This window comes from Triturus cristatus, chromosome 1_2, assembly GCF_964204655.1.
Source record: "Triturus cristatus chromosome 1_2, aTriCri1.1, whole genome shotgun sequence".
NCBI classification, from domain to species: Eukaryota; Metazoa; Chordata; class Amphibia; order Caudata; family Salamandridae; genus Triturus; species Triturus cristatus.
Window position 1 is genome coordinate 1,045,977,189 of NC_140580.1, and position 26,760 is coordinate 1,046,003,948.

Sequence of the window (26,760 nt, forward strand, 5' to 3'; positions counted from 1 at the left end):
CATGGGTAAAAGACATTTCCATTTACAACACCAGTAGCTCTAACTCAAGCAAATGTGAGACCTATTGAATTTCCATTGCTTGTTTCTTTTTCTTTTCCATGCAATATTAGAATACCACCTTACAGTTACAGAGGCATTTTACATATAGGTTTCTGTCTGTGAGCCATTCCTAAAATTCATCTAGGGGTTCCAGATTTTCTGGGACATCCCACCTACCCTTATAAACATACTTTTCAGTCGGTATGCATCAGTTCATAAACCATTCAGATATGTTTGCATCTCTAAAAGTGCTACGAAGTTTGGAGGTGTTGTTGCTGGAAACCATCGGAACCAAGTTATACTGTGTTTTGGTATTTTGTATGAAGGGACTGCCCTGACAGAGGCCCAATAGTGCCACTATGGCATCAAATGCCTACTACCTTCCTGTTCATTTATTCAGATTTTGGCATTCCCCCTCCTAATAAACCTGTATCTGTAGGCAAAGTCATAATATGTGCATTAAATCTGCTGTTGGAGGACATCCTCTGTCACGCAGATCTGAAACTAGTTTTCCCATTTTGTTCAACATTGTCCACTTCTGATGAACGGCTGACGTGGACCCACCCACGCCGCCGCTGTGCTTCCTGTTTCCGCGGTCTCTCTGTGGTCACGCCCACATGGACAGAGCGCCGCCGCTGCCGTTGTCGTTTCTCGCTTGGATGCCGGAGCCGAACTGAGTTCGGGAGACTACACTGCGGGATTCTGCTCTACTGACGGGCGTAGCTGGCGGTGTCTCTGACGTGCCCGTGGGTGTTTGCAGCGCTGCTTCTTCTGCTCGGTGTCTCGTGTCCCGGAGCAGCTGAAAATACTTAGAGTGCTGCTGGCACCTACGGGGACGAACTACCGGGGAGCCGGGGGCACTGGTTGCTGGGCGCTGGCCGCTGGACATTGGACGTTGGTCCGCTCCGCTCTGCGAGGTAAGGCGCACTGGGTTTTCTATCCAGTTCGCGCTCGCTATGCTCGTATTGCACCCTCCTCTCAGACTCCATGCTGGTGTGCTATCTGTAAAGCTGGTTGCAAAGCTATCAACATTGCAAGGGGGTGAAGGGGTAAAGCAACGCTGCTGTCCCTGCTCGGCGTCTGCCCTGTTAGCTGTTATACGGAGTTATACGGAATGATTAAAGCCGCTGCACCTTTTGACGGCGAATAACTGGAAACTGGGGGCATTGGCCACCGGACGCTGGCTTGCTGATCTGCTTGTGAGGTAAGGCGCGCTGGGTCTTACCCAATTCGCGCTCACTCTGCTGTACCGCCCCCTTCTTGTGCCCTCCTTGCGACTCCTCATCGGTGCATTGAATGTAATCCTGATGGTGATTGCAAAGCTGTGAAAAACTGTGAAGGGGCAAAGCTGACCCTCCTCATACCCCACGAACTTTGCTCCTCCCTCTCTCACTTAGTAGCGATCTGGTCCAATGCATTTATAAGCGTATTTAAAAGATACGTTTCAGATGGCGGCAAGAGTGAGGGGCAAACAGTCCAAGCTAGAGCTGGGAAAGGAGGTTAAGCTCCCAACTCCGACCAGATCTCCATCAACCACAAAAGGAGAGAGAAAAAGCAAAAGGAAAAATCAACAAAAAGAAGCCCTAAAACAGAAGGCGCTGGAATCCACTGACTTATACAGGAAAAATAAGTATAATGTGTTAAGGAAACAGGCTGAGGATGACGACAACGATGAAAATGATCAAGAGGAGGGTGAAGAAGAAGAAGAAGAGGTAGAGAGCCTGACCTTGTCTGAGCTATCTGCAGAACTGAGCTTGCTTGCTGTTGGCGACAAAGAAGAGGAAGGTGCGAAAGACAAGGGAACAAGAATGGTCCAGGGGGGTAAAAGTATGGAAAAAACGGTCAAAACGGTCATGGCTGCTATTATGTCCTCTACTACCTGTCATGAGAGTCACCCTACCCCGAAAAAATACCCTCTCTTTTCAAAACCCCTTCTTCAGCAGGGACAGTCTTCAAGCACTCCTACATACGGGGGGTTAAAGCAGGGGAGTGTAAGTGTCACTTTAGAGCATGATGTTTTCAACACTGGAGGTCAAGTATGCAGCCCCACAACGCAGAAGATACCGACATGGCTAGAAGAGGTTGCATCACCCACACCAACGGTTCCAACTGTCATCTCCTCCAACACTTCCCTTTCCCTCCATCCTCTGCTGCCACCAGCTTTAAGTTCAAGCCCAGGCTCAAGCAGCAAGCAAACCATGATAGTTCCAAGTCAAGCCCTAAGCCTAGAAGCCTCCACGATCTCCCAAGATGACGGCTTGCTTGCTCTTCCGAGTGCTACAAAAGCAAACACGATGGAAGATATCCTGGTCACTATCCTCCAGAGACTTTAAATCCTCTCAGGCTCAGGAAATTTCACTCCTACACAGCAGGCTTACGAAGATGGAGGAGTGCCTTGGCAACATTCCTTTGAGGGTCTCTGAAGCCGAAGTTCAGATATCTTCTCTAGAGGACTCCTTAACTACAATTCAGAAAAATCTCGTGGAGGCTAATAGAGAGAAATCCCACTTAGAGGAAAAACTACAGGACCTTGAGAATTATAATAGGAGATCTAATCTACGACTTGTAGGCATACCAGAGGGCCTTGAAGATAAAGATGTAGTCATGTGGACAGACTCTTTATTGAAAAAAGCTATCCCTTAACTACAAGGCGACCTGACTATCACAAGGGCGCACAGAGTCCCTGCTCATAAACCTAATAACTTGAAATACCCCCGTACAATTCTGCTTAATTTTTCAGACTTTAGGGTAAAAGAGAAAATTCTAAATATCGCATTTTCTAAAAGAACTTTTAATGTGGAGGGGGTGAATAACTTTCGAATTTTCTGATATTTTTTCGATATGTCGGCAGCATCTGCTCACAGACGCAGGGACTTTGTGAAACTAATCGACTCCTTTAAGAGCAAGGGAGCCCAATCCATGATAGTGCAGCAATCGAAACTTAAAGTCTTGGCTAAAGGAAAATTTGTTATATTCTCGGTCCTACACGAAGCCCAGACATTCCTCGACGGCCTCGGGGGGGGGGGGGGGGGGGGGTAGTAATCAAATAAGTTGCTGAATCTTGCTGTAGTTATTATTACCCTAGGGCGGACACTTGATGGAAACAGGAAGCACACAAGGATGCAATGAGATGGCATCCAAAAAGAAGATACAACAGAGAAGGGCGAAGTGGGTCACTGGGGTTTCCGTCCACTCAAGGGGGGTGAAGGTGGGTGTCGCAAGGGGGGGAAAAAAGAGAGTACAAAGGCAATATGTTTTTTCACACTTTATTGATTACGGTATGAGTAAGGTTATTCTTCTTCCTTTTTTTTTTTTTTTCCCCTCTCATCTTGCACAAATAATATCTCGCACTCGTCACTTTTGTCCACATGGATCACGTTAAGATGACAAGACCCTATAAGTATATTTGCCTATTTTGCACTAGGGGGGGCTTAAAACCTTCAAGCCCGTGCTGCTATTTGTACTGTTTTTGCTGCTTATCTGCATATTTGCACAGACCACGGTATCCTTTTTTTTATTTGACGATATTATATTTCCATACGGTCTATTTTTTATATAAGATAAGATTCTACAATGCATTGTCCATGACGATATTATATATTCATACGGTCAGATTCTACAATGCGTTGTCCATGTCTTGCATATTGAATGGTACGTTTCCTCATATAACATCACCTTGCATTCTAGCTGCTCACTTGCATATTTGCACATTGAAATTTAGACTCTGCATGTATTGCTCTTTACTGTTATATATTTATATATTATTTATTAGTTACATATGTTGCTGCTGCGGTCTGTACATTTGCACATTTGCCCATTTGCACATCTGCACATTAGCTGAGGGTTACGTCTATTATCTTGAACATCAAATAACATGGTGAAATGTATTTCTTTAAATGTTAATGGCCTGAATAACGTTCATAAAAGGAACGCTATTGAGTGCTGGTTGAAAAACCTTATACCAGACGTTATCTATTTCCAAGAAACCCATCACAAAGATCAGGCAAAGTCCGCTAAACTCTTCAAAAGCTGGGCGGGCTATAACATATCTGCTCCTGCCGGGATGGCCCAGAGAGGAGTTTCCATATTAATAGGGAGACATGTAGGTTTTAACCTCGAAGGGTCGTCCATAGACCCCAGAGGTAGATGGGCAGTTGCATACGGTAAATTAAACAATGTTAATGTTATTCTTGCCACAATCTATGCACTAATTTTGGACGACCCTCAAGCTATTCTACAGGTTAAGCAGGCATTAACCGGTCTTTCTGGACCGATAAATTGGGGGGGCGATTTTAATCTATTACAAAACCCCCAATTGGATTCTTCCAAGAAAGACCGCCGACAGAATAAACCTCAAGTTGCCTTAGCTGTCCAAAGTTGCAAAACTGACCTAGATGTTACTGACCATTGGCGTATCTTAAATCCTACCAAGCGCGAGTATACATGCCACTCAGCAAAATATAATTCTGCGTCAAGGCTAGATTTTTTTCTGTCATCACATGACCTAGAATTTTATAATTACGCCTATCTACCTAACACTTTTTCAGACCATGCAGCTCTCTGCATGGAGGTCAATTTGGGGAATTATGAAGCAAGATCTACAAGTAGATGGTTTTTTAATAAACTTAACCTTCTTGACCAACAATGGTGCACGGATATTAATGAAAAGATAGAGCAATTTTTTATACAGAATAGAGGTACAGCCCCATTAAATATAATCTGGGATGCATTTAAAGCCACTTTACGTGGAATAATTACATCTAAAGAAATTCCCAAGCTCAAGGCAAGAATAGATCAGCTAATAGATCCCATCACTAAAATACGAGTTAAGACCACCACTTCCATCGGTGAGTTGTTTTTAAATCACTATGAGGGGATATATCAAGCGACTGAGGGTGCTACACCTGACTCTATCACGGAATTTCCACAGCCACTTGAAATACCTAAAATAGATGCTGAGGGTAAGAATTACCTTACACAGGATTTTACACTATTAGAATTAGATGAAGTGATCGAGGCCTTCCCCAATGGCAAGGCAAACGGCGAGGATGGCCTTCCCATTGAATTTTTAAAAAAATTTTGGGGAACATTACGTAGGAACTTCTGAAATTAATGAATAACTTACTTCAAGGAAGTCCCCCACCGGACTCCTTTCATACAGCGGTGGTGGTCAGTATTTTAAAAAAAGGAAAGGACAAGGAAAATATAAACTCATACAGACCGATTAGCCTTTTGAATACCGACTACAAAATCTTTACAAAACTTTTAGCAAATCGATTAAATAAAATAGTAGGATCTCTGGTAGCACATGATCAGTGTGGTTTTATTGCAGGCAGGCAACTCCATTCCAAAACTACATTTTTACTGGAGGCACTAGATTATTTTAAAACTAATAAGGTGAAGGCTCAAATTTGGTTTTTAGATGCGGAGAAAGCCTTCGATCTAGTGTCTTGGGATTGCCTGTTTGCAATTTTACGTAGTTTTAATTTCCCGAATGTTTTTATTTCTCTTTTACGTCAATTGTATATGAATTCTAGGGCACAAATTATCATCAATAACACTAATATTGGGTCCTGTGAGGTTACTAGAGGCACGCGACAAGGATGCCCCTTGTTTTGCATTATTTTATTTGCATTATTTATTGAACCTCTAGCGATCGCCATCAGGAATATCAAAGCTGACACTGCCCCAATATTAGGAATGACAAACATAAAATTATATGCGGACGATATTGCCCTTTTCATAGACTCTAAACCCTCAAGTCAATTGAAGATTTTAAAAATCTTCTCTGACTTTCAGAAGCTTGGGGGTTATAAAATTAATGTAAACAAAACGGAAATTATTCTACTTAACTGCACTATAGACACTTTAGTTCCAGAATTTAGGCGGATATACAACACGGATCCAAAGAGATATCTTGAAATACTTATATCGGATAGCCCAGACGATCTCTTTTCACTTAATTTTTTACCTTTATTAAAAAAGGTGGGCTCACTTTTAGATCGGTGGAATTTACTACCCCTGTCTCTTATGGGGCGGGCATCGCTAATTCGTATGTCGGTCTTACGCCTTTTCAGTTTCCTTTTTAGCGCAATTCCCTGCGCAATCCAGGCCTCTTACTTTAAAAAAATAGAAACTCTGATCTCCTCTTTCTTATGGGCAAAAAAATCTCCCAGACTAGCACTGAGCACTTTATATTTATCATCTACACAAGGAGGGCTGTCCCTCCCAAATATCAAAGAGTATTATTTTGTGTCTTTTGCACATTATAGCCACAGGTTTGTTTTCTTAGACTCTCATGAGACAGATAATTTTTTTATGAAAAGGATGCTGCTGGAATTCAAAATCTATGATCCGGCCAGAACCACGAAAGATCCAAAAAAAGTACGATATAAATCCCTCCAGTGGATTTTCAAGGTAAAAACTCAGTTTTTTAAATTTTATGACTTACCCATTTTAAGTAATAAGACGAATTTAATAAATTTTAGCTTGGGAGATGCTTGCTGTATGGACAACAATATATTAACTCTTTAGAAGGAGAATGGTTTTGAGAAAATTGAAGACTTTCTGCTGGGAAATAGGTGGGAATCTTGGGACGAAATTCATAGCCAGTTAATCCACTCGCACTTAATACTGAACTGGTCCTTTATAAGGATAAATCCAAAACTCAGAGAACTCAATATAGGAAATGTATTCAATAAAGAAAATATTTCCACTATCCTTAATAATAAAATACAAAAGAAAATGAGTATCTGGATTAAAATATTAAAAGAAAGCAAGGACCATGACCTCTATAGCAAGATTACTGAAAGCTGGGAGAAGAGGGAAGATATTACATTTAATCAACAGGTATGGGACAAAATAAATAAATTCAATAAAACCATCTTTCATGGAGCAAATTTTAAACGTATACAATTTTAAAACAAATGGTTAATATATAGAACCCCGTCCTTTCTACACAATATCTTCCCGCAAGTAGCCGACAAAGGCTTCCATTGTGATGGAAAAGGCACTTGGAAACACATTGTCCGGGAGTGTCCAAAAATCCAGGCTTTATGGAAGGAAATAGAAAAATATCTTTCAATCGTTCTCAAAACTAATATTGTATTTGATGATCTAATTCCCCTCCTAGGTTGCTCTCCTATCCACACCCAACACGATGAGTCCCTTTTTATAGCTTCTTTAATATCTAAATCCCTCATATTACAGTCCTGGAAAACAGATCTTGTTCCATCCTTTCAGGCATGGAAGACCAAACTACTCCGAATCCAGGGTAGGGAAAGAAAATATGCTCTTAGATCAGGGGCTCTCAAAAAATATGATAAATATTGGAGTGTGTTTGATCTTTAAATTTGTCCGGCTATTACTTAATCAGATTTATACTTTTCCGAGAACATCTACTTTGTCTACTAGTCTATTACAATTGTCTCGACTTCGCACGCTGCACTTTATAACTCAACTCTGGAATATTAACTGAGAAGACACTCATTGTATCTAAATGCTACGTAGTGTTTTCATTCAATCAAAATCTTGTGAATTTCAATGACAGTCGATTGATCGTTTGCTTTTACACAACCTTGCACTTTACAATTTTTTAAATGTTAAAATGACAATTTGCATGAATGTTCTTAGTACTCTTTCTAGTACTGTATTAATTAAGTTTCATCTGTATCCTGTTTTCTATATTGTATTGTTATATGTACCAATTTGAATTGGTGTTATGTCCACCTCTCATGGGGATAGCAATTTCTCATCTCACTCAACTTCATCTGTATAGACCAGGGCGGTCAATCTGGCCCTTAAACAGACTAAGTCAATCAGTGTGTTATTGACCAGCATCCTATATAGCAATGAAACCAACCTTTCGAACAATACTCTTTTTAAGTTGGGTCCCATCTGGAAGAGAAACCTATGTCCCATGTTTAAACCTTGTTTGAAATTTTCATTTCTTGCCATACTATACTCATCAGTGAGTGTTTCAAATGATTAAAAAACCCTCTAAGCACCAGTGTTCCCTAGAGTGAAAATGTCTATCTGGTGCCTACTCCAAAATCCATCAAGTTGTCTCAGTTCCCCCAGTGCACGGTTCACCCATGGGTATTCGAGTTCAGTCAGCCTCTGTTTCCATGACAATTTTATCATGGCCACTTTGTACACCCTGACCACTCGAGCCTTGTGTTTCATTAGGCACTAAATATGTGTTGCACCATGCTGCCTGATATCCATTTTCGCCCATGGCTAACCTGTCACCCTGGATTGATGGGCAAAAGCTGTCTTGTGTATCAGAACAAACTAGGATGCCCAATAGTATTTACATAGGTTAGGTAGTGCTATGTCACTGTCCAATGTCATGTGCATATATGTATATATAAGACAATTTCAGTTTTATGCTATAAACAAATCAAACGTTTGTCCCATCAATCTTCACTCTGACTCATCCCAAACCTTTCTGAGTACTATGAACCCCTAACCATCCTTCTCAAACTTTCCCCATCTATTTTAGCCGTCATCCAACTAACAGCCACACAGAACCACTACTTACAAAAACAACTTACTACTTCCCCTTTTCAAAACCATTCCCATCATCCTATCCTTACGCAACTAATAAACAAAACAAAAAAAAAATATGAATTCATCTACTAATTATTAACCCCCTTATCTTGTGTTACATAGTACTGTGCTACTCTCCGCAAAGCACTTAAGTCCTTCATCAGGGGTAGTAAGTGCTATATAATTACCATTTACAATTACAATATAGCCCCTTCTTAGAGGTCTATAAGCAAATTCTCCCATGGCCCTCATCCATAGAAGTGTGGAAACCATCTTGTCTTCCTTCTTAAATCAAAGATCTCTGCAACCTAGTAAGGCAATTTCTGATGCAGATACAAACATTAAGGGAGCATTGGGCCAGATGTATTAACATTCTCGTTTGCGAGTCGCAAATTGCATCAAATTGCGACTCACAATTTTCGACTTGCAAATGTGAATATACAACAGTGTCTCAAACTGTTTGCGTTTCCCAATGCGGTCACAAATTGCATGCTTCATTAATATTAAGGAGGCAGTGCCAATTTGCGACCACATTGGGCATGGTTACCACTCAGGGCCGGACTGTGAACTGAAACCGGCCCTGGCAAACTGCTCGGCCGGCCCCTCCTGGGTGAGGGGGAGGTGCAGCCGAGCAGTTTGCTAGGGCCGATTTTGGCCAATTTTGTTACAGGGGGCCGGTAATGCTGACCCCCGGTAACAAAAACGGCCCCCAGGTGCCCAAAACCGCCCCCACCCTAGCGGCCAACCGGTGAAACGCCCGGTGCCCGCTACGGCCAGTCCGGCCCTACTGGCACTCACAGGGATGGTGGCCTGCTGGGGTCAGCAGACCACCATGTCTGGGACTGTTTGGTCAATAAAGCAGTTTTTCTTTTTTTAAATGTAGCCTGTTTTCCTTAAAGGAAAATGGGATGCATTTAAAAAAGAAAAAAAACTTTTCAGTTTTATTTTTTTAAGGGCAGGCAGTGGTCCCAGGGACCACTGCCGGCCCTTAAAAAATATTTTCTCACATACTCCCAAAGGGGAAGGGGTCCCCTGGGGACCCCTTCCCGTTTGTGAGTGGTTTACCACCTACTTGAAGGTGGTAAACTGCAAGTGTTTTGCGACCGCAAATGTGGTCGCAAAACAATAGTACATGGCTTGGTGACTCGCTATTAGGAAGGGACGCCCCTTCCTAATAGCGAGAGTCACAAATGCTATTTTGCGAGTCAGTGACTCGCAAAATAGCATGTGTAGATGCCATTACCCTTTTTTGCGGTCACAAACGGGAGGATCTCCCGTTTGCGGCCTCAAATAAGGGTCACACATCTGGCCCTTAATCATTTCATACAATTTTTTGAATAAGGAGAGAGAAAGATTTTCAATGGAGAAACCATAACCACCTGCAGCATACCTAAGCACTCTTCAGATATATTGCTATCCTACTCATGAGTGACAGCGGGAGCGCTCGCCAAAGCTGGACATCATTATGAACTGTGTTAAAATTCTGAATAAGTTTTTAGTTTGCGAAATTCCTCCTTCTTTTGTTACATAGACTCTTACATATTTGAAACCGTGCTGTGTGACCCTACATATTCCCCACAGCCAAAAGGGTCTAGCAAACGTAATGGTACATTGCTTTTGTAAATCGGCCATCGTGACCAAAGGTTACAGACAAAAACATTGTTGCAAATGGCTGTTTTTCTTACTCGTATAGATATTTCTTTACTTCAACAGTTAGTTTCTTTAAGAAAACCTTGTGGGATCTACACATATGACCCCTTGCTGAATTTGTAATTATTGGAAATATGGAAAAAATCAGATATGAAATCATCCCTCTAAATTATTAGTTTTGAAACCACTGCGTTTTGTTCGATAAAGCAATCAAACTTGTTATCTATATGTAGGTAAAGTGAATAAGAAGCTAGTTTTGTCTCACCCTGATGTGCTTTTAACAAGAATTCTCAGTAGAAATAGCTTGTGTGTGATGTTTGAGGATCAGTGATGAAGGCTGTAACCAGGTTTCCGACATGTATTCTAAAGGACCATATTAAAGTGCTTAACCAGAAGCACAATTACAAAAAACAGTGGTCCTATCGGAATACTAAGCACAATTGCGCGATGAGACTGTTTGAAGGATGGAGAACAGGAAAGCACCACAAAGTAGTCCAACACTGGAAGTGGCAAAAAGAATAATAAACTGTATTTGGCAATACTAATAAGTAAGGTGCATAGTGTCCCATGTGAAAAAGAAACAAATAACACAAAAGAAAGCAAACACTACAATTATACATACAACACAAAAAAATCTCATATTCACGTATACCACACACAGAGTAGAGCTTGCATTTCAGGATCTCGCCATCACACTGGATGAAGGCAGACTCTACACAAGCCTCATCAGGAAACTGACCGAGAGAAATACTCTTCTGGCCTATAGCAGCTACCACCCCAGGGCTCTGAGGGATGGGTTACTGTTCAGACCATTCCTGCGCCTCCGCAGGAACTGCACTTTCAAAGAGGACTGCTTCAGAGAGGCTCACACACTGCAACCAAGACTACTATCCAGGGGTTACTCTAAAAAAAATGGTTAAAACAGCGCCTAAGTACCCCTGGTACAGCCCTAGGGAAGAGCTACTGGCCACCAAAGTCAAAGCACTATTAGACAGACTAGTGTGTTTTACCACCTTCTGCCCCCACACCAACAAAGTCCACAACCTAGTCACGAAAATTTGGCACATTATAGAGAGCATAGATCCCTCTTTACAGGTACCCATGTTTGCGTAACAATGTTAACAATTCCCTGTTGTACATCAGCCATATTCTTCTGTTTACTATGAAAACATGTTTTATTCTTGGCCACAGTGCTAATGTGTTTAAATTTATGTTCATTAGTGGTTCCTCTAATTGTAGACTAGAGAATGAAATTACATAGCTAACATAAAAGGAAATGTAATTTCTATTGAGGACATGGAGTTTAAGATTATGCTCATGATGATAAGCAAGCTTTCCGAACAGCAGTGCCTCACGAGCAGTGTGAAGGGTAGGGTGGGAGCGGACCACTGTGGGTTCACCTCGCGCACGTCAGTCTCTGTTAAATAGAGTAGAAAGTGAGTTGCCTTTGAACATAAACTCCCCTAGCTTGAGCAAGGAGGCCGCTTCCAAGGGACAGCAGGAGCACATCTGTTTCTGGCATAACTATTATCACAGCATTTATATACTAAGGTGGCTCCCGGACGTCAGCAGTTCCATAGGAAGTGCACGGATCGGTGCATGCGTGTTGCTTATGAAGTAGGCTGCATGCTTGCCTGGTTTTTCTAAGACCACAGTGAGCGGGTATGGTTCTTCTAGTCAATGAAGCCCGTAGGCCCTTCTCATGCCGAATCATCCATTGGGAACCCAGAGAGGCCTCCGAAAGGTGCCCTTGTTGTGTGCTTCGAGGAACCGCAAACATCTCCTCCATGAAGAGGATGCAGCCAGAATTAAATACATCATGAATTCAGAAACAGTGAACCAAGCAGTGCGCACAAGAAGACGAATTTAGTCAAGCAGAAATCAAAAAATGGCTGCAAATCCCAGTGTCCACTTCTGTCTTGCAGCATGTTTTGGTGCTCTGTATAGCAACATGAATGAATAACGCAGGGGGAGTCATTCGGACAACACTGCAGTTAAGCAAATCGTAAAAACACAGTCGGGGGTGGCTCTGCTTAGGTGATAAGTTTTTATTTCGTCCACCCAATCACCAAGGTGGTAATAAGCCCATGGCCCGGCTGTTGGGGACAAACGGTAACTAGAAGGGACGAGCAGTTGGTGCCTCGAAGCTGAAGCGCATAGTACAATCAGAGGGAGCCCAGAGAGTGCCTGCATAGAGGAGGCTTCCCATTGGCCGCCATCAGGGAAGTATCCGAGTACTCAGGCAGAAGGTTACATCCTGGTGGCAAAAAGTTATTGGGGAAGTTCCACAATTGACTCAGACATCGGCCAATGTCTACGATCCCGCGAACAACACGGGATCGTTGACACGGGAGGGATGCACCGTGTTTAGAGGCGCAATGGCGCCACTGGTTGTACGTTGTCCTTCACAGAAACTACACCATGAGGCAGCAAGCGCGGCCCGGTGATCGCCGCATACAGGAAGAGGAGTGGCCACGTGAAGAGGTTGTGAGAGAGGGGGAGCAGGAGGTGAGTCCGCGAGTGGTGCGCGCGCGCTTGGGCGAGCAATCTGCTCATTTTCAAGCACTGCACTCGTGCTTGTGGCGTGCTGCTGCTCGCTCCCACAAGGTGGATGCTGCCACAAGCACGAGTGTGTGCTTGAAAATGAGCAGAGAGAGCATGTGAGCATACAGATAAACAAAACAAGAAGCGGGAGCAAAAAGAAGACTGAGAAGGCGGAGCGAGTGAGTGGCCGGGACGTGTGGGCGAGGAGAGAGGCACGCGCTTGGGAGAGCAGTTTGCTCATTTTCAAGCACTGCACTCATGCTTGTGGCGCGCCCCTGCTCACTCCCGCAAGGTGGATGCCACCACAAGCACGAGTGTGTGCTTGAAAATTAGCAGAGCGATGGCTAGAGGCCCTTCTATGCAGCGCATGCGCGCTGCGTAGCTGAGACCTAAAAACCAGTTACCTCAACATAAAAATACCAGAGCGGCATTTCCCCATATTCGCATGGAAACTTGAACCCACGTTATTTAAAGACCAATAAACCCTAAATTGTGGCCTCAAAGGTTCATCCAGTTTTGTACTTTTTTTGCAGCCAAAGGCCTAATAACTCAAACTATTAGCCTTCCAAACCATCACATCTATTCCTATTACTGCTTTGATTCTGCAAAAAACTAAAATCTGCTTCTGGTACAGTGAATAACCTAATGCAGAATTAACTATGTTCCAAACAAGGATAAAGTCTGAATCCAAATGTGATAAAAATAAGTTAACAGCATGCAAGGGAGGGTTCAAGCATTCCTAAGTCCACAATACCAGGTAGTCGTTAGTAGAATTGAAATGTTCATTTGTAATACCTATGAAATGTTCAATGTTATGTTGGGACTCGAGACAAGTTTTGATGTACAACTTAATAAAAGTAAATTCCTTCAACTCGTTACCTGACTTCATGCCGTTCCAATTAAGTATTCTTGAGCTAGATATAATTGAGCCCCGTGTGGAACCCTAACAACCCAAGACATCCCCAGCCCTGTCAGCTTGTAGACAATCCACATTTGGACGCTTCTCATCTAACTTGGCTCCAGTGAAGTTTTCTGTTTAACAGCCTTCTCTTGCATTTCCTCACTGGAAGTGACCAAGACCTGAATTGCTTTTAGAAGGGGAGAAGTTCCCAAACCATCTTTGTTCCTTGCCACTCTCCCCATAAGGAACGTGTACATCTTAGAGTCAATATCTGGAATGTGTGCCACCTTGCCATCTAGGAATGGTTTGGGCCATTCAGTCCCTAGTCTGTTTGTAACCGCGTTGTCAAGACGCTTGTGCATTCATGCCATCACATATTGTGATAACTTCTCAGTGGTGGCCCATCCAGACAATATTGGATAATATATTTCATTAGGATTGTACATTTCTTCACTTACTTCACCTACTAAATAACCTGGGAACAAGTCTTCCTGACCTACCTCTTAGCCATAGCCGTTTCTTTTGAAGTTGTCATCTAGATGCCAGCAGTGACCTTTCTCAAAACCCGACTATTACTCAGTCAAAAGGTCATTGTTCACCACTATCTTAAACAGGGAGAACCTTCCTGTATGGGAAGCTGACTGGATTTGTCCACCTCTTGGCTGGTGGGGTCCACCTCCAGGCCCAAGGTTACAAGATGTGTGTCTGGTGTACTTGTCATAAAGAATTTCCTCAGCTTTTAGAAAGTGTCTGCATGTTCTGTGTGTTTACACTCTATCTTAACATTAGCAGGGACATCCTTGGGCCCCTTGCCTCTTGAGACCTCAGGTTTTTGAATTTCTGCTTCCTTCCAGATGCGGGGTCAATTGGGTATATCAGACAGTGACATCATTAGAAGGTTAATCATAAGACAAAGAGTTGATTCCAACCTGCACACCTGGTTAGAAAGTCGTTATCAAAAGTTCTGGATATTAATATTGTGTTTGACAAACAATGCGTGCTGCTGTGAGCTTGAGGACCTGCACAGATATTTTGAATCAGCCTGAAGATATTGTACAACATACTATGAGCGAATTGTTGTTTATTCTCCTCTTTATTTTATTTTCCATTGTTCCGGCAGGAGGCCGCAAATCTAATTTTAAAGCAAAGAACCATATTCCCCTGATGAAGGGTATAACAATCCGAAATGCATTGGGTCCGCTTTAATCGAATGATAAACATTGTTTTGAGCATATTGTTATTCAAATGAGTTATATTTGTTCTTTTGATATGTTCTTTTGTGATGAAGACATCTTGTCTGTTGATAACATTTGAATGAAACGAAATACAAGTTATCAAATGATTTTTTTTTTTACATCACATGTGTGTACTATGTTTAATTGATTTGTGAAAAAAGTTAAATGTTTACACCTTAGATAGAAACCTTAGGGGCTGCTCGCAGTGCGCTGTGCGTTGGAACGGAGCTTTCTCCGTTTCCATTTCAAAGATCATTCAGAGGTTGCCAAGATGTTTAAGCACTGATAGCAGAGCATACTCTTCCTGGAACCAATGTCTTTTGAGACATCTTCATGGTAAACAGCCTTTACAGTGCGGGCTGAGCCATGCGTGCCATTTCCAAGCAATCGGAATATGCTTGCTTGAACCACGCATCTGCCTGAACCACGTATATGCGTGGTTAAGGCATCCAATAGTCTAGATGTCCGGATGGGCGGTGAGAGGAACAGGAAGCATCAGGACAGGAAACTCTGGATGCGGGCAGGTGAGTGGGGATGGAGACTGATTATGGGGGGTGAGAGGTGGTTAGTTATTAGGGGTGTGGATCGGTGTTAAGGCTGAGGCTGGGGCGGGAGGTTTAGGGTAGTTTGGCAGGGGGCAGGTTTTAGGGCTCAGGGTGGGGAGGGCTGGGTTCGGGGTAGTTTTTGGCAGGGGGCAGGGTTTTAAGCCTCAGCACGGAAGGAGGGTTAGGGTAGATTTAAGGGGTGGGGTGAGGTGGATTACAGGGCAGGGGTATCCGGTGTTAGGGTGCAGGGCAGGTGGGTTGGAATATGCTTTGTTGTTGTAATAACTTTATTTCGGTCAAAAAGACCATAAAAAGTACAAGAAACATTAAAAGAAGACAATAAGTAAAAGAATTAAGACAATTGAATTAAAAGGTTCTGCCTAGTGCGCCACATATACAACAGCTAGCGGGAAACCGCAAACACAATGGGAGGATGAGTATCGTAGGTCAGTATCCTGCATGCCTGTGTAAAATGCAAGAATCCCAGATTCCTGCAAATAGGGATCAACCAACGTTTTCTATATACAGAATAGGCGGGACAAAAAAACAGAACATGTGAGATATTCTCAATATTATGGGTGCATGCAGGGCAAGCTACAATGTGAATATGCAATTTACCACTCATATCCCTTGAGCAATTATGCTTTTACAACCAAATTTGCTGTAAAGGCATGTGCGGTAAAATACCGTCGTAGTTCAGACCCCGTTGTTAAGGCATGTGTGGTTGTATCATTCAACCCATCCACATTCACAGTATAACTCTTCTATTCCTCTTCTATATGTTCCTTACGGCTGAGGTGTGGTTTGTTCTTACGCTATGACATTCCACTTATAAATGCAAAACTACCAATATTATCACCCCTCTGATATTTGACGTCCCCCCACCCAAACATAAACTGATTGTGGGCCAGCACACCAGTATCCTAAAGTGATCAGGGGACTCTTACCATTGTCTGAAATGGCTGATGCTAGTGCCCACACCCGTAGTTTTTTTGACATGTGCATGCAAGTCTTGAATATTGACCTTGTTTGGGGTGAGGGAGGGCGGGGTTTCTAAGATCAGAAACAGAGTTTTCTCTTGTCCTCTTCTTGCTTAAAAACATATGTGAAATACCAGCACTTGGCGTTAGCAACACATTCAGAGGAATGCTTAATGTCTCCACAGGCCCACAATGCCCTCTTACGCTGATCTCAAACTTTGTGTTTCGTGATTATGGGCCCCTGTCAATCTTCAATTTCAGTCCAGGGAGTGCAAACCAAACTGCTTCAGTAAGAAAGAAAAAACCTTAATTTCCTTAGGTATGAAATTCTTATCAAACCCTCTCCCAACCCTCTCCCCGAGCTTCTCTTAAGCTATTTAAGGCCACCACACAATAATGGAAGTCTCAGGAGCACCACAAAGCCCCAACATGGTCAACTTGTGGGAGAGAGCACAACACCCAATTCCAATTTCTCAGCAATTTTGTGTAATGTCATTGTGTCTATTAACCTCAATATAACGACTTCTGTTATGAAAAAGAATGTAGAGGCTCTTATCTGAGGATTCTGAGCAGCAGAGATTAAGGACCGAATGGCAGGAAAGAGAACTTTTTGAGGACATTACAGAGAGTTGATTGGCATTTGAATGTCACTTTTTCCAGGTACTGGGAAATGTAAGACCTGTACCATTTTGGTATGAGTTGTTAATGCTTTTATGTTGGTCTATTGTTGCATTATCTTTGGTCTATTGAAAAGGAGAAATTCTTATTCCTCTTTACAGAATCAAAATTGGTTTAGAGACTTTTTTGCAATTGCTTAAATTCATGCGCCGTGTTCATTCATATGTTACCAGTGTCTGTCACATTACAGTTTTTGTGTGACATTAATTACATACTACATACAGTTATATTGACCTTTTGGTTTTAAATCTTTTTATATATTCCACCTAATTTTTCTTCCAGCATATCGTCTGGGCTTAAGTCCCACTCGTTCCTTTCATAATTATCGCTATTTGACTCTTGTAATAATACTGCTGAAGTAAAATATTCTTCAGGTCCTTCTAAAAATGCTGTGTATCTACATGGATCTTTCGTCTAGCTATTATGCATGGTTTCCAACTGCCATTGTGCCAAGTCAGTTGAACTTATATTTTGCTACCACATCAGTTGAAATGATATTCGTGTTCATTTCTTCACCAATGTTGCACCGTTTTGGTCTTCTGCTTTTTGACGTTACCATCTCTAGTACCAAAATTTCCCAATGGCGGAAACTCTCATTCTCTGGCCTTGAGGAATGCAACTTGCACATCACCTTCTACAGCAATGGGAAGCTCATGATTTGATCTTCTGACATATTTTCACAACTCTTCTCTTAACTAAAATCTTCCAATCTGTCTACTCTCTCTTTCTGTTATACAGGCACACTCAAGATTACCCTTGTTATTTCAGGATATTCACTATTCCAGTGATGGATTAATTGGTCTCTCGTTCTCTCTTTTTTTCTCTCTCTCTTGTTCTTGGCCTCTCTTGGTTACTCTCCTTCTGTCTCTCTACCCTCAGAAATAGACATACTAAGTCCATCTTCATATTCCAACCCCTAAGAATTCTGTTATTTAAACCTCCTACATTCCTCTCCTGTCCTCATATTTAACTCTCACTTTTACTCCTAAAAATGTTCATCCACAGTCTCCCATACTCGTGATCTTCTCTTGGCAAATCATGACCTCCCACACAACTCTTAGAATACTCCAATACAGTTCTGTTTCTTATACTATATGAATAAAAAGATGTATTTGATATTTTTATTATTGCCTGCCTTTGAATATACAGATGTAGAACGGTTGTATTCTTTGTTTTTCTGTAGATACCACCTTCTGAAACTCCTTCAAAAGTTTGGTAATGTAAAACAGTTTGACTTTCTGTTCCACAAGTCTGGACCATTAGAGGGGCAACCTCGAGGATACTGTTTTGTAAATTTTGAAACCAAGCAGGTGAGTATTTTTACTTCCACTAGTAATCATTTGTGATTCTTTCACTAGCAAAATGTTTCAGATAATTTATAAAGTGAGCCACTGATATTTTTGCTGTGATCACTTTCAAATAAAGTGGCTAGCCCCTTTAACAACTTAATTTTAACATCGTCGTGCATGTATGTACTATTGGAGAATGGTTATTCAAACTGTTTCCCAGTAACCCATGAGAATTTTTAAGGTTTTCTTTAATGTGTCCTTGTTCTATTTTATAGTGACTTTTTTCTACTCTGAATACTTCCCTATATGGCTGAAATCCTCAACTACAAGATCAGTTCTATAGATCTGAATGACTTTCTTGTAGAACTTGTTTTACGACCAGCTTATAATCTTGAATAATGGTAAACACATAAAAAATAAGATCATTTTGATTTTACTTGGGGTACAGGCAGATAACAAGAGATAGCTATATGTTGTTACTTTGTGAATTTGTAAAGTGTAATGTCCTCCTCATCCACAAGTGTATCCTGGCGCTGAGCAGGTGCTTGTGCCTAGCCTTGCCTCGGGTAGATTGATTTAATTTAAAAGCCAGGTGTTCAACTTTAGAAGAGAACAACAGGAGGGTTGGATATGTATTAGGAGTTTGTCCATACTATGAAAGTTATGTAAGAGAACGCCTGCCCTCCTGATCTAGTTTTGTGTATGCGTGGAATGTGTGCGAGTAGGAAGTGTCAGGGTGATTGTTGGAAGAAGATGCAATTTTTCAGGTAGGAGGGGCCTAGGTTGTGTAGTGCCTTGAATGTGTGTGTTTAAAGAGTTTGAAATGTGGAGTCAGTGGAATTCCCTGAGGTATGGTGGGATGTGACATCTGTGTAGCAAGTTTAGGAGGGGTCTGGCTGCAGAGTTCTGGATGGTTTGCACTCTCCTGCTGAGTTTCTTGGTGATCTTGGCATGGAGGGTGTTCTCGTGGTTCAGCTTGTGGTGACTAGGGCAAGAGTGGCGGTTTTTCTGATATTGCTTGGGAACCTTTTGAAGATCTTCCTCAGCATCTTCGGGGTGTGGAAGCAGGATGCAGTGACCGCGTTAACTTGTGCGGTCATGTCCAGTTTGCTTTTGATGACGATTCTGAGGTTCCAGGTGTGGGTACAAGTTTTGACGGCTACCAGTTGGAGTCCCATGGCGAGGGGTTCTTGCCGATGATCACTACTTGTCTTGTCCGTGTTGGGCTTGAGACAGTTGGCTCATTCAGTTAGCCACTTCGGTCATGCATGAGATTAACTTATTTGCTGTGTTGGGAGTCTTGTCAGAGCTGGAGAGTATGAGTTGCATTTTGTCAACATAGGAGAGAATGTTGATGTAGTGTGTGGGGATGATATTGGCCAGAGGGATCCTGTATGTGTTGAAGAGGGTGGGGCACCGTGATGAACCACGATGCTCTTTCTGAAAATGAGCTTGCGGGCTTCCGAGGACTAAGGTGCCCAGCAGATTGCTTGCGTTCTATCCATTAAGAAGGAGCGGCTCCAGTGGGGAGCAGGTCCCTGGATGCCAGTCTTGTACAGGCGCCTGATGAGGAAGGGGTGTGAAACCGTCAATTGCTGAGAGAGGGCCAGAAGAATGAGGGATGCCATGGCTCCTCTGTCAAGGATCATCCAGATGTCGTCCGAGTGTTATATATGCACTGTGGTTGGGCTTGAATCCTGCAGTATATTAATACGACCATTTGATTGTCCATATCCATTAACCTTTCACAGTTTATTCACAGTTCAATGAAAAGAGCAGTCTATTTCATCCCTGTCTTTGTCAAGAAATTATCACCCTAGATATGACATTAACATCACATTTCTGATAATCGAATGCTCCACATGCAAGTTGCAGGTGTTCTTCCTCCATGCTTCCCTCAAATAAGTTCTAATTCAGACTAAGAGCAATTTGTTTGTCCATTAAAAAAAGGCATATCCCCAGATATTTTTCATTGCTTTGTATCTATTAGGTGCTCATTTGTCATTTACATTCCTTTAATGATTTTGTTTGTGTTCTGCGGATACGGGTGCAAGTAAAGTTTGTGACGAGTGAACAAGGTGCTGTTTCCTGTGTTAGTGGTGGTGTGTTCCACACCAGATGTAGGTGCAGCTGTATGTGATGTTGCCCCCAACAACAGGCATGCCAGTCCTTTCAGGGTCGGGGTAGGGGATCTGGCAGACAACATCCAGACTAGCATGGACAGCAACATTCCCAATCTCTACCCCATCCAACCACAGCTTCCAAGCTGCATTACTTTGCTCTTAGTGTTACTTGACCGCCCTGTGGAAGGCAGGATTACTCATTTTCTCCACAGGTGGCAAGAAGTAAATTCAGACAAGTTGTTCTGTTGATAACACAGAGGGGTTACACCCTACATTCCTTTCTGTTCTGCCACCTCTTCCCTCAGAGCAGCTTTTGAAGGTCCATTTGTCTATTCTGCTGCAAGAGGATCATGCTCTTCTGGAGTAAAGAACCATAAGAGAGGATCCCGGTCTTGGAGATTGGAAGTGGATTCCCGTTATTTCCTAGTGCTTATAAAGGCTGTTGGATGTTTCCCTATTTTAGATCTTCAACCCTCTCAATTTCTTCCTATGGAAGGATAAATTCAAGATACTTCTGGATTCAGGAGACTGGATGGTAGCATTGGACCTGCATAACGGGTATTCCATATCCCCCACCTGCAGGCCCACAAGCACACACTGCAGTTCAAGGTAGGCCATGAGCATTTGCAGTTTGCTGTGCTCTCATTTGGCCTGACCAAAGCTATTCTGGTGTTTATGAAGGTAATGGCAGTGACCACAGCGTACTTTTGTAAGTTAGGAATACCAATGACGCCACAGTCAGTCGTGGACCATCTCCAGATGACAGCGAACCTCCTTACATTGTTGGTGTTCATGATCAATGTTCCAAAGTCACAGCAGGCTCCTTCATAGTGGCTCCTCTTCATTTGAGCCATCGTAGTTGCGGTGCACTTAAAGGCCTTCCCTCAGGAGCAGCCAGTCCAGGATATTAGAGCTAATATCTTGATATTCCAGCCTCAGTCCTGGGTCTCACATAGGATGGCTGTGAGACTTCTTTGCATAATGGCCTGCATACTGCTCGTCAACTTTGCCAAGTGCTATTTGCAGGCGCTCTGCAGTTGGATCTAAAGTCTCAGTGGGCCCAGCAGCAAGGCAGCTGATGGACTCCATCCAGGTTTGGAAAACGTGGAGATCAGAGGATTCGGGTCTCCAGCACAGACCTGCCTCCACATCAACCTACTGGAGTTGTGAGCAATTTTCTTGGCGTTGAAAGCCTTCCTGACATCTATCAAGGGGACATTAGTTCATGTCCTCACAGACAACACCACCATCATGTGGTATTGCTACAAGCAATGTGGAGTGGAGTAATGGACTCTGTACAAAGACACTGCACCGCTGGACCTGGAAGAATTGACGGGGCATCTCCCTAATTGTATACCACCTGGCAGGATTTTTAAATGCCATGGTGGATGAACTTACTGTCAAGCCCGACATGCCCTCATGTTTTCTCATACCTGTGCAATGTCAGGAAGCCAGGGAAACACAGCAACAGTCACCCAGTCTCCTGATGAGCGCTGGGTTTGCCTGCTCCAACCAGTCCTGTTGTTGTTCTTATGCTATTTAATAAGATAAACACCATGAGAGCAGTGTCTGGATTGGTTCAGGTGCCGGGTGGCAGTAAGCCTGCTTCCATGCACACGGAGCGGCGCGGTGGATGAGATTCACAGAACATGGGCAATCATTGTGTGGCCAGTCCAGTACAGATTGACCATTTTCTGTTCCCTTGCGCTTGACATACTCTTTCCTTCGTGCACAGGGTCAGTGATGGCACTGTGCACGAGGGAGTTGAAGAGAGCTGTTTGGTGACATGCAGGTCCTGTTTTTATAGTGTTGGAATTCTGCCGTGGTGAACTCTTCAAAAAGAGAGGAAAAATGCTAAAATGCTAGTGTACTGAATTGCAATATTGGAAGTTTAATGAAACACTATATAAAATGAAGGCTGCACCACATAAACTATGCTGTAAATCGAGCTCCACCTGAGAGAGTGCTGTTTTTTGTTTTTGTTTGGTGGTTTCTGATGTTTCCAAGTGTTTGAATATACACACTGTGGAGGCACAAAACATTGGTTTCAAGAGATCTGAGGAAAGAGGTTTACTGGAAAAGTAATTTTGAACACCTTTGCCTCTGAAATGAAGACAAAAAGGGGATTAGTTTGATCTCACTTGCTATTTTATTCTATCTCCTAAACGTGTCTTGTGCACAAACGTTTGACGCTATCTGATGGGCGAAAAGCAGCCTTCAGAAGGATTAAGGGCCCTTTCCACCAGGGCCAATGCTGCAACCACTGCATTAGCATGTGGACTGCCTGTCTTGGATATTTGGTATGCTGCAACATGTACATCAGTGCACACATTCATCAAGCACACATTCATGATAGCCAGGTCCAAGTGGAAGAGCATTTTGGCCGTTCTATCCTGCAGGGCTTTTTGGGTGCAAGTCATTCCACAGGATCACCACCTGCTTTGCCATCTATTGTAAAGGTGAGGAATCAGGTTAGGCTTATTCATCAGAACAGCAAATGACTTGCCTTCGGTAACGCTCTTACCAGTAGATTCTCCATTTTACGGCACATACCTCCCCCCCCTTCCACCCCCTTGTTCTGTGGAATAGACTATTTTCTATCTAATAGGGCCAAAATTAGAGATCTCCACACTGGCATGAACAATTCATTTTTTTTTTTTTTTTTGGCTCTGTATCCAATGGCGCAGAAGGAAACTGACATCAGCGTACTTAGGTGGCGCCTTTATAGCGCCTTTATGCAGCTACAGTCATCACTTCTGGGGTAGAGTGATGTCAATGTGGAGCTGCACAACATCACCTGCTGGCGTTCTAGGACAATGCTGAAAAATCTTCCAGATCCAGTCTAGAGTATGGGGATGTTCTAAAGGCAGAGGTGTGAAATTCATATCACTTGCCGCCCTGGACGTATTGTTGTACAAGCTTTATTCGAGATTATTTCTCATAAAAGCACAGCATAAAATTAAACATTACAGAATAAAAACATAACATTTACAAATATAAATTCATATAGGCATTCTGTGCAGCTCATACGATATTAGCGTAAAAAATTTACATGTAACAAGTAATTTTACATTATTAGACAATAAAGATAAAAGGAAAACCTGATTAACTAATCCCCCCCAGAAATCGTCGCCTGATGACCCAGGCCCATCCCAAGTATTTAGCTACCCCAATGACTATCGATTCATGAGTTGTTGTACACAAAATTCTTAAAGCCACTGCACTGTCACGTGTCCCCAGGTTTTTACATACAGGTGTGAGCCATAATCTCCTGGGTAATGAGTAGGCTTTACATACAAATAGAAAGTGACCTACACTCTCCTCTGCGTTTTCACAAACTGGACATAACCTACTAGTCGACCTATGCCAACCTGACGTTAGTTTTTTTAGGGGAATAGATCCGGATCTTAGCTGGAAGACTAGCTTCCTATCCATTGGTACCGTAATAGTATCCCAATAATTTTCTAGGATAGGAAAAAATTTTGTCTCCAAAAAACGACCAGCCATAGAGTCAGACCTAACGTCTTTCAGCAGATTACCACCCACCCAATCCCAATAATGTGATTTGAGGGCTTCTTTGCTTGGGAACTCCTCTTCCACTGGGTTATTCCAAAGATTGGAAAACCCCAAGTTAATTAGCATGGCCCTTAGATTTTTAAGCCATTTTATCTTGTGGAAGATGTCTTCCTTAATTATCCAAAGAAAACCCTCTGCATATTGTCTGATCTCTGGAGTTGTCCAAAGACGTCTCCAGTAGAGAACAGGGCGCAATCGCGCTCTATCGGTAATTGGGCGTCTACCCAACTCCAGGAACAATGGTATTAGGGGGGTGCTCTGTGGAAGTCCTGTAATCCCTCTGAGGAACTTGTTCTCAGATGTCTGTAGGGCCGCAAGATTGTCCCAAGCCCATAACTCCGCACCATATAAAGTGGCACCTAAGACCTTTGCATCGTACACTATAAGTGCGGGTTTAATCGGTTTTGTCTTGGATTTGCGGTGTTCTCCCCTCAAAGCACCTGAAAGCTGTTGATGTTTTATGGCCACTTTTTCCAAATGATGCAACCAGCCAGCGCCCTCTGCTATCTGTACCCCTAAATATGTAAACTCCTTAACAGTGTCTAACTTGCAATTATTTAGGGTTACCTTGGGATAGATTCTACGGCTTGGGGTAAAGGCCATTAGTTTCGTTTTCCCCACGTTTACTTCAAGCCCGTGCTCTGTGCAAAAAATATCAAAAATATTTAATGCACGTTGCAGCCTTACAGGGGTTTTAGACAAGATAAGGGTATCGTCAGCGAACATCAGGATCGGGACCCTGGCGTCCGCTAACGAAGGAGCGTCTACGCTTGCTTCCAACATTCGCTTGACAATCCTATTAATAAATAATGAGAAGAGTAAGGGAGCCATGGAACAGCCTTGTCGGACACCCCTTTCCACGGGGAAGTCCGAAGTAAACTCGCCATTCCCACCCCACTGTACTCTTGCGAAATTGGATTCATGTAGACGCATGATTAGTGTAAGCAAATCAATAGGAATTCCCATTTTTTGCAAAACCAACCATAGCTTAAACCTGGGGACTAAATCAAATGCCGCCCGCAGGTCGACAAACGCGACATACAGGCAGCCTCTTCCCAATAAAACCGTCTTCCACCGCAGTATGGTAAAGCGGAAGACCTGATCAATGGTGCTGGTAGCTCACCTAAATCCAGCTTGATATAAGGAAAGGGCGTTATTGGCGTCAACCCAGTCCATAAGCTGGTTTGCAACCATTCTTCCCACTACTTTTTGCATGGTTGCTATTAGGCTTACGGGCCTATAGTTGGCAGGCAATGAGCGATCTCCCTTCTTATGGATGGGAATAATAATTGCACCTTTCCAAAGGTCGGGGACCACCCCCCCCTTGGCTAGGGCGTTTGCTACTAAAAAGATATACCTCACCCATCTCGTAATATCATACTTGAAGATATCCGGGGGTATCCCATCTAGCCCTGGCACTCTCCCACTTTTCACGGATCTAATCGCGATTTCTACTTCTTTGGGGGAGAACAAATTGTCAATAGCATAGACTGGCGTTATGCCCTCACCTACCCCGGGGCGCATGACTTCGGCATATTGTGGTCTGAAGTAGTCAACCCAGGCATCTTCAGCTACATTATTATCAGGCTTTGCTGGGCCACCTCCTCTACCCCACTTAATAATTTTCCAAAAGGTCCTAGAGTCCTTATTGCTAGAAGCCTCTTTTAACTCAGCCCAGTGGTCTTCGTCCCATTTCCTTTTGGCTTGGAAAATGGCCAATTTGTACAGTTTCCTTGCCTCTTTTATTGCAACGCGGTCCCTGTTCCTAATGGCTTGTCCCAATTCTAGTCGTGTAGATCTACATTGGCGATTGAACCACCTTCCAACATCCTGGGTTTTCCTCCCTTTCTTACTCTTGGTCAAAAAACATGGTTTGAGGAGGGAAAATAACTTGTTGTGGATATCCGTGATATCCCTAACCCCAGGAACTATTGGGTCAGCCGCCTCTATTGCGGTAATTGCACTATCAACCTCATGGTTGATATAGGTCATGGTTTCCACGTTAGCCAATACCCTTGGCCATTTTAGCCTACGTTCGTCATTGCTCATGACTGGAATCTGATCATTCTTTAGGTGCAAGTTTCCCACTCCAACATTCCACCACCTATGGGTCACACAAAGGGGGTTGTGATCACTTTCTACTCTAGGCCTAATGGCCATATCAATAACCCCCTGCCACAACTGGAGACTACATATTATATAATCAATTCTGCTCCTGCTGTTACCGTTATCAAAGGTACAACTACCCTCCTTGTCCCCTGTGGTTCTCCCGTTCAGTGCTCTTAGACCATGTTCCATACAAATAGCATTTAGTAGTAGGATGTCTTTTGTCGACCTTGGGACGGGGTTTAAACATAAAGATGGTACTCCCCAAAGATTGTCCTCATCCTTCCCTAAGGGATCATTTGTGCAGTCTAAAGGTTCAAAAGTCCTATTAAGATCCCCGGCTATTATTACCCTGCTATCTTGGGACTTGGTCTCTAAGCAGGCAGACAACAACTCTAAGGTGGAGGAATTGGTTGTATTACTGCCTCTTACATAAACGTTATACAAATCCAATGACGGACCCTTATCTGTGGAGATTCTTAGCAGTTGTAAATCGCTAGTTCCCAGGTCCAATATTTTGATGGTAATGTCCAAGTCTTGTTTT

At 42.9% G+C, this 26,760-nt stretch overlaps 1 protein-coding gene across 1 annotated transcript in view; it reads left to right on the plus strand.

The window, feature by feature from the left end:
• Window positions 1-26,760, plus strand: part of RBM18 (RNA binding motif protein 18) — a 200,895-nt gene that overhangs the window by 66,362 nt on the left and 107,773 nt on the right. The window contains exon 3 of the mRNA XM_085612214.1: window positions 18,306-18,432. Within this exon, the coding sequence (XP_085468340.1) occupies window positions 18,306-18,432 (127 nt within the window). The remainder of the gene's footprint in view (window positions 1-18,305; window positions 18,433-26,760) is intronic.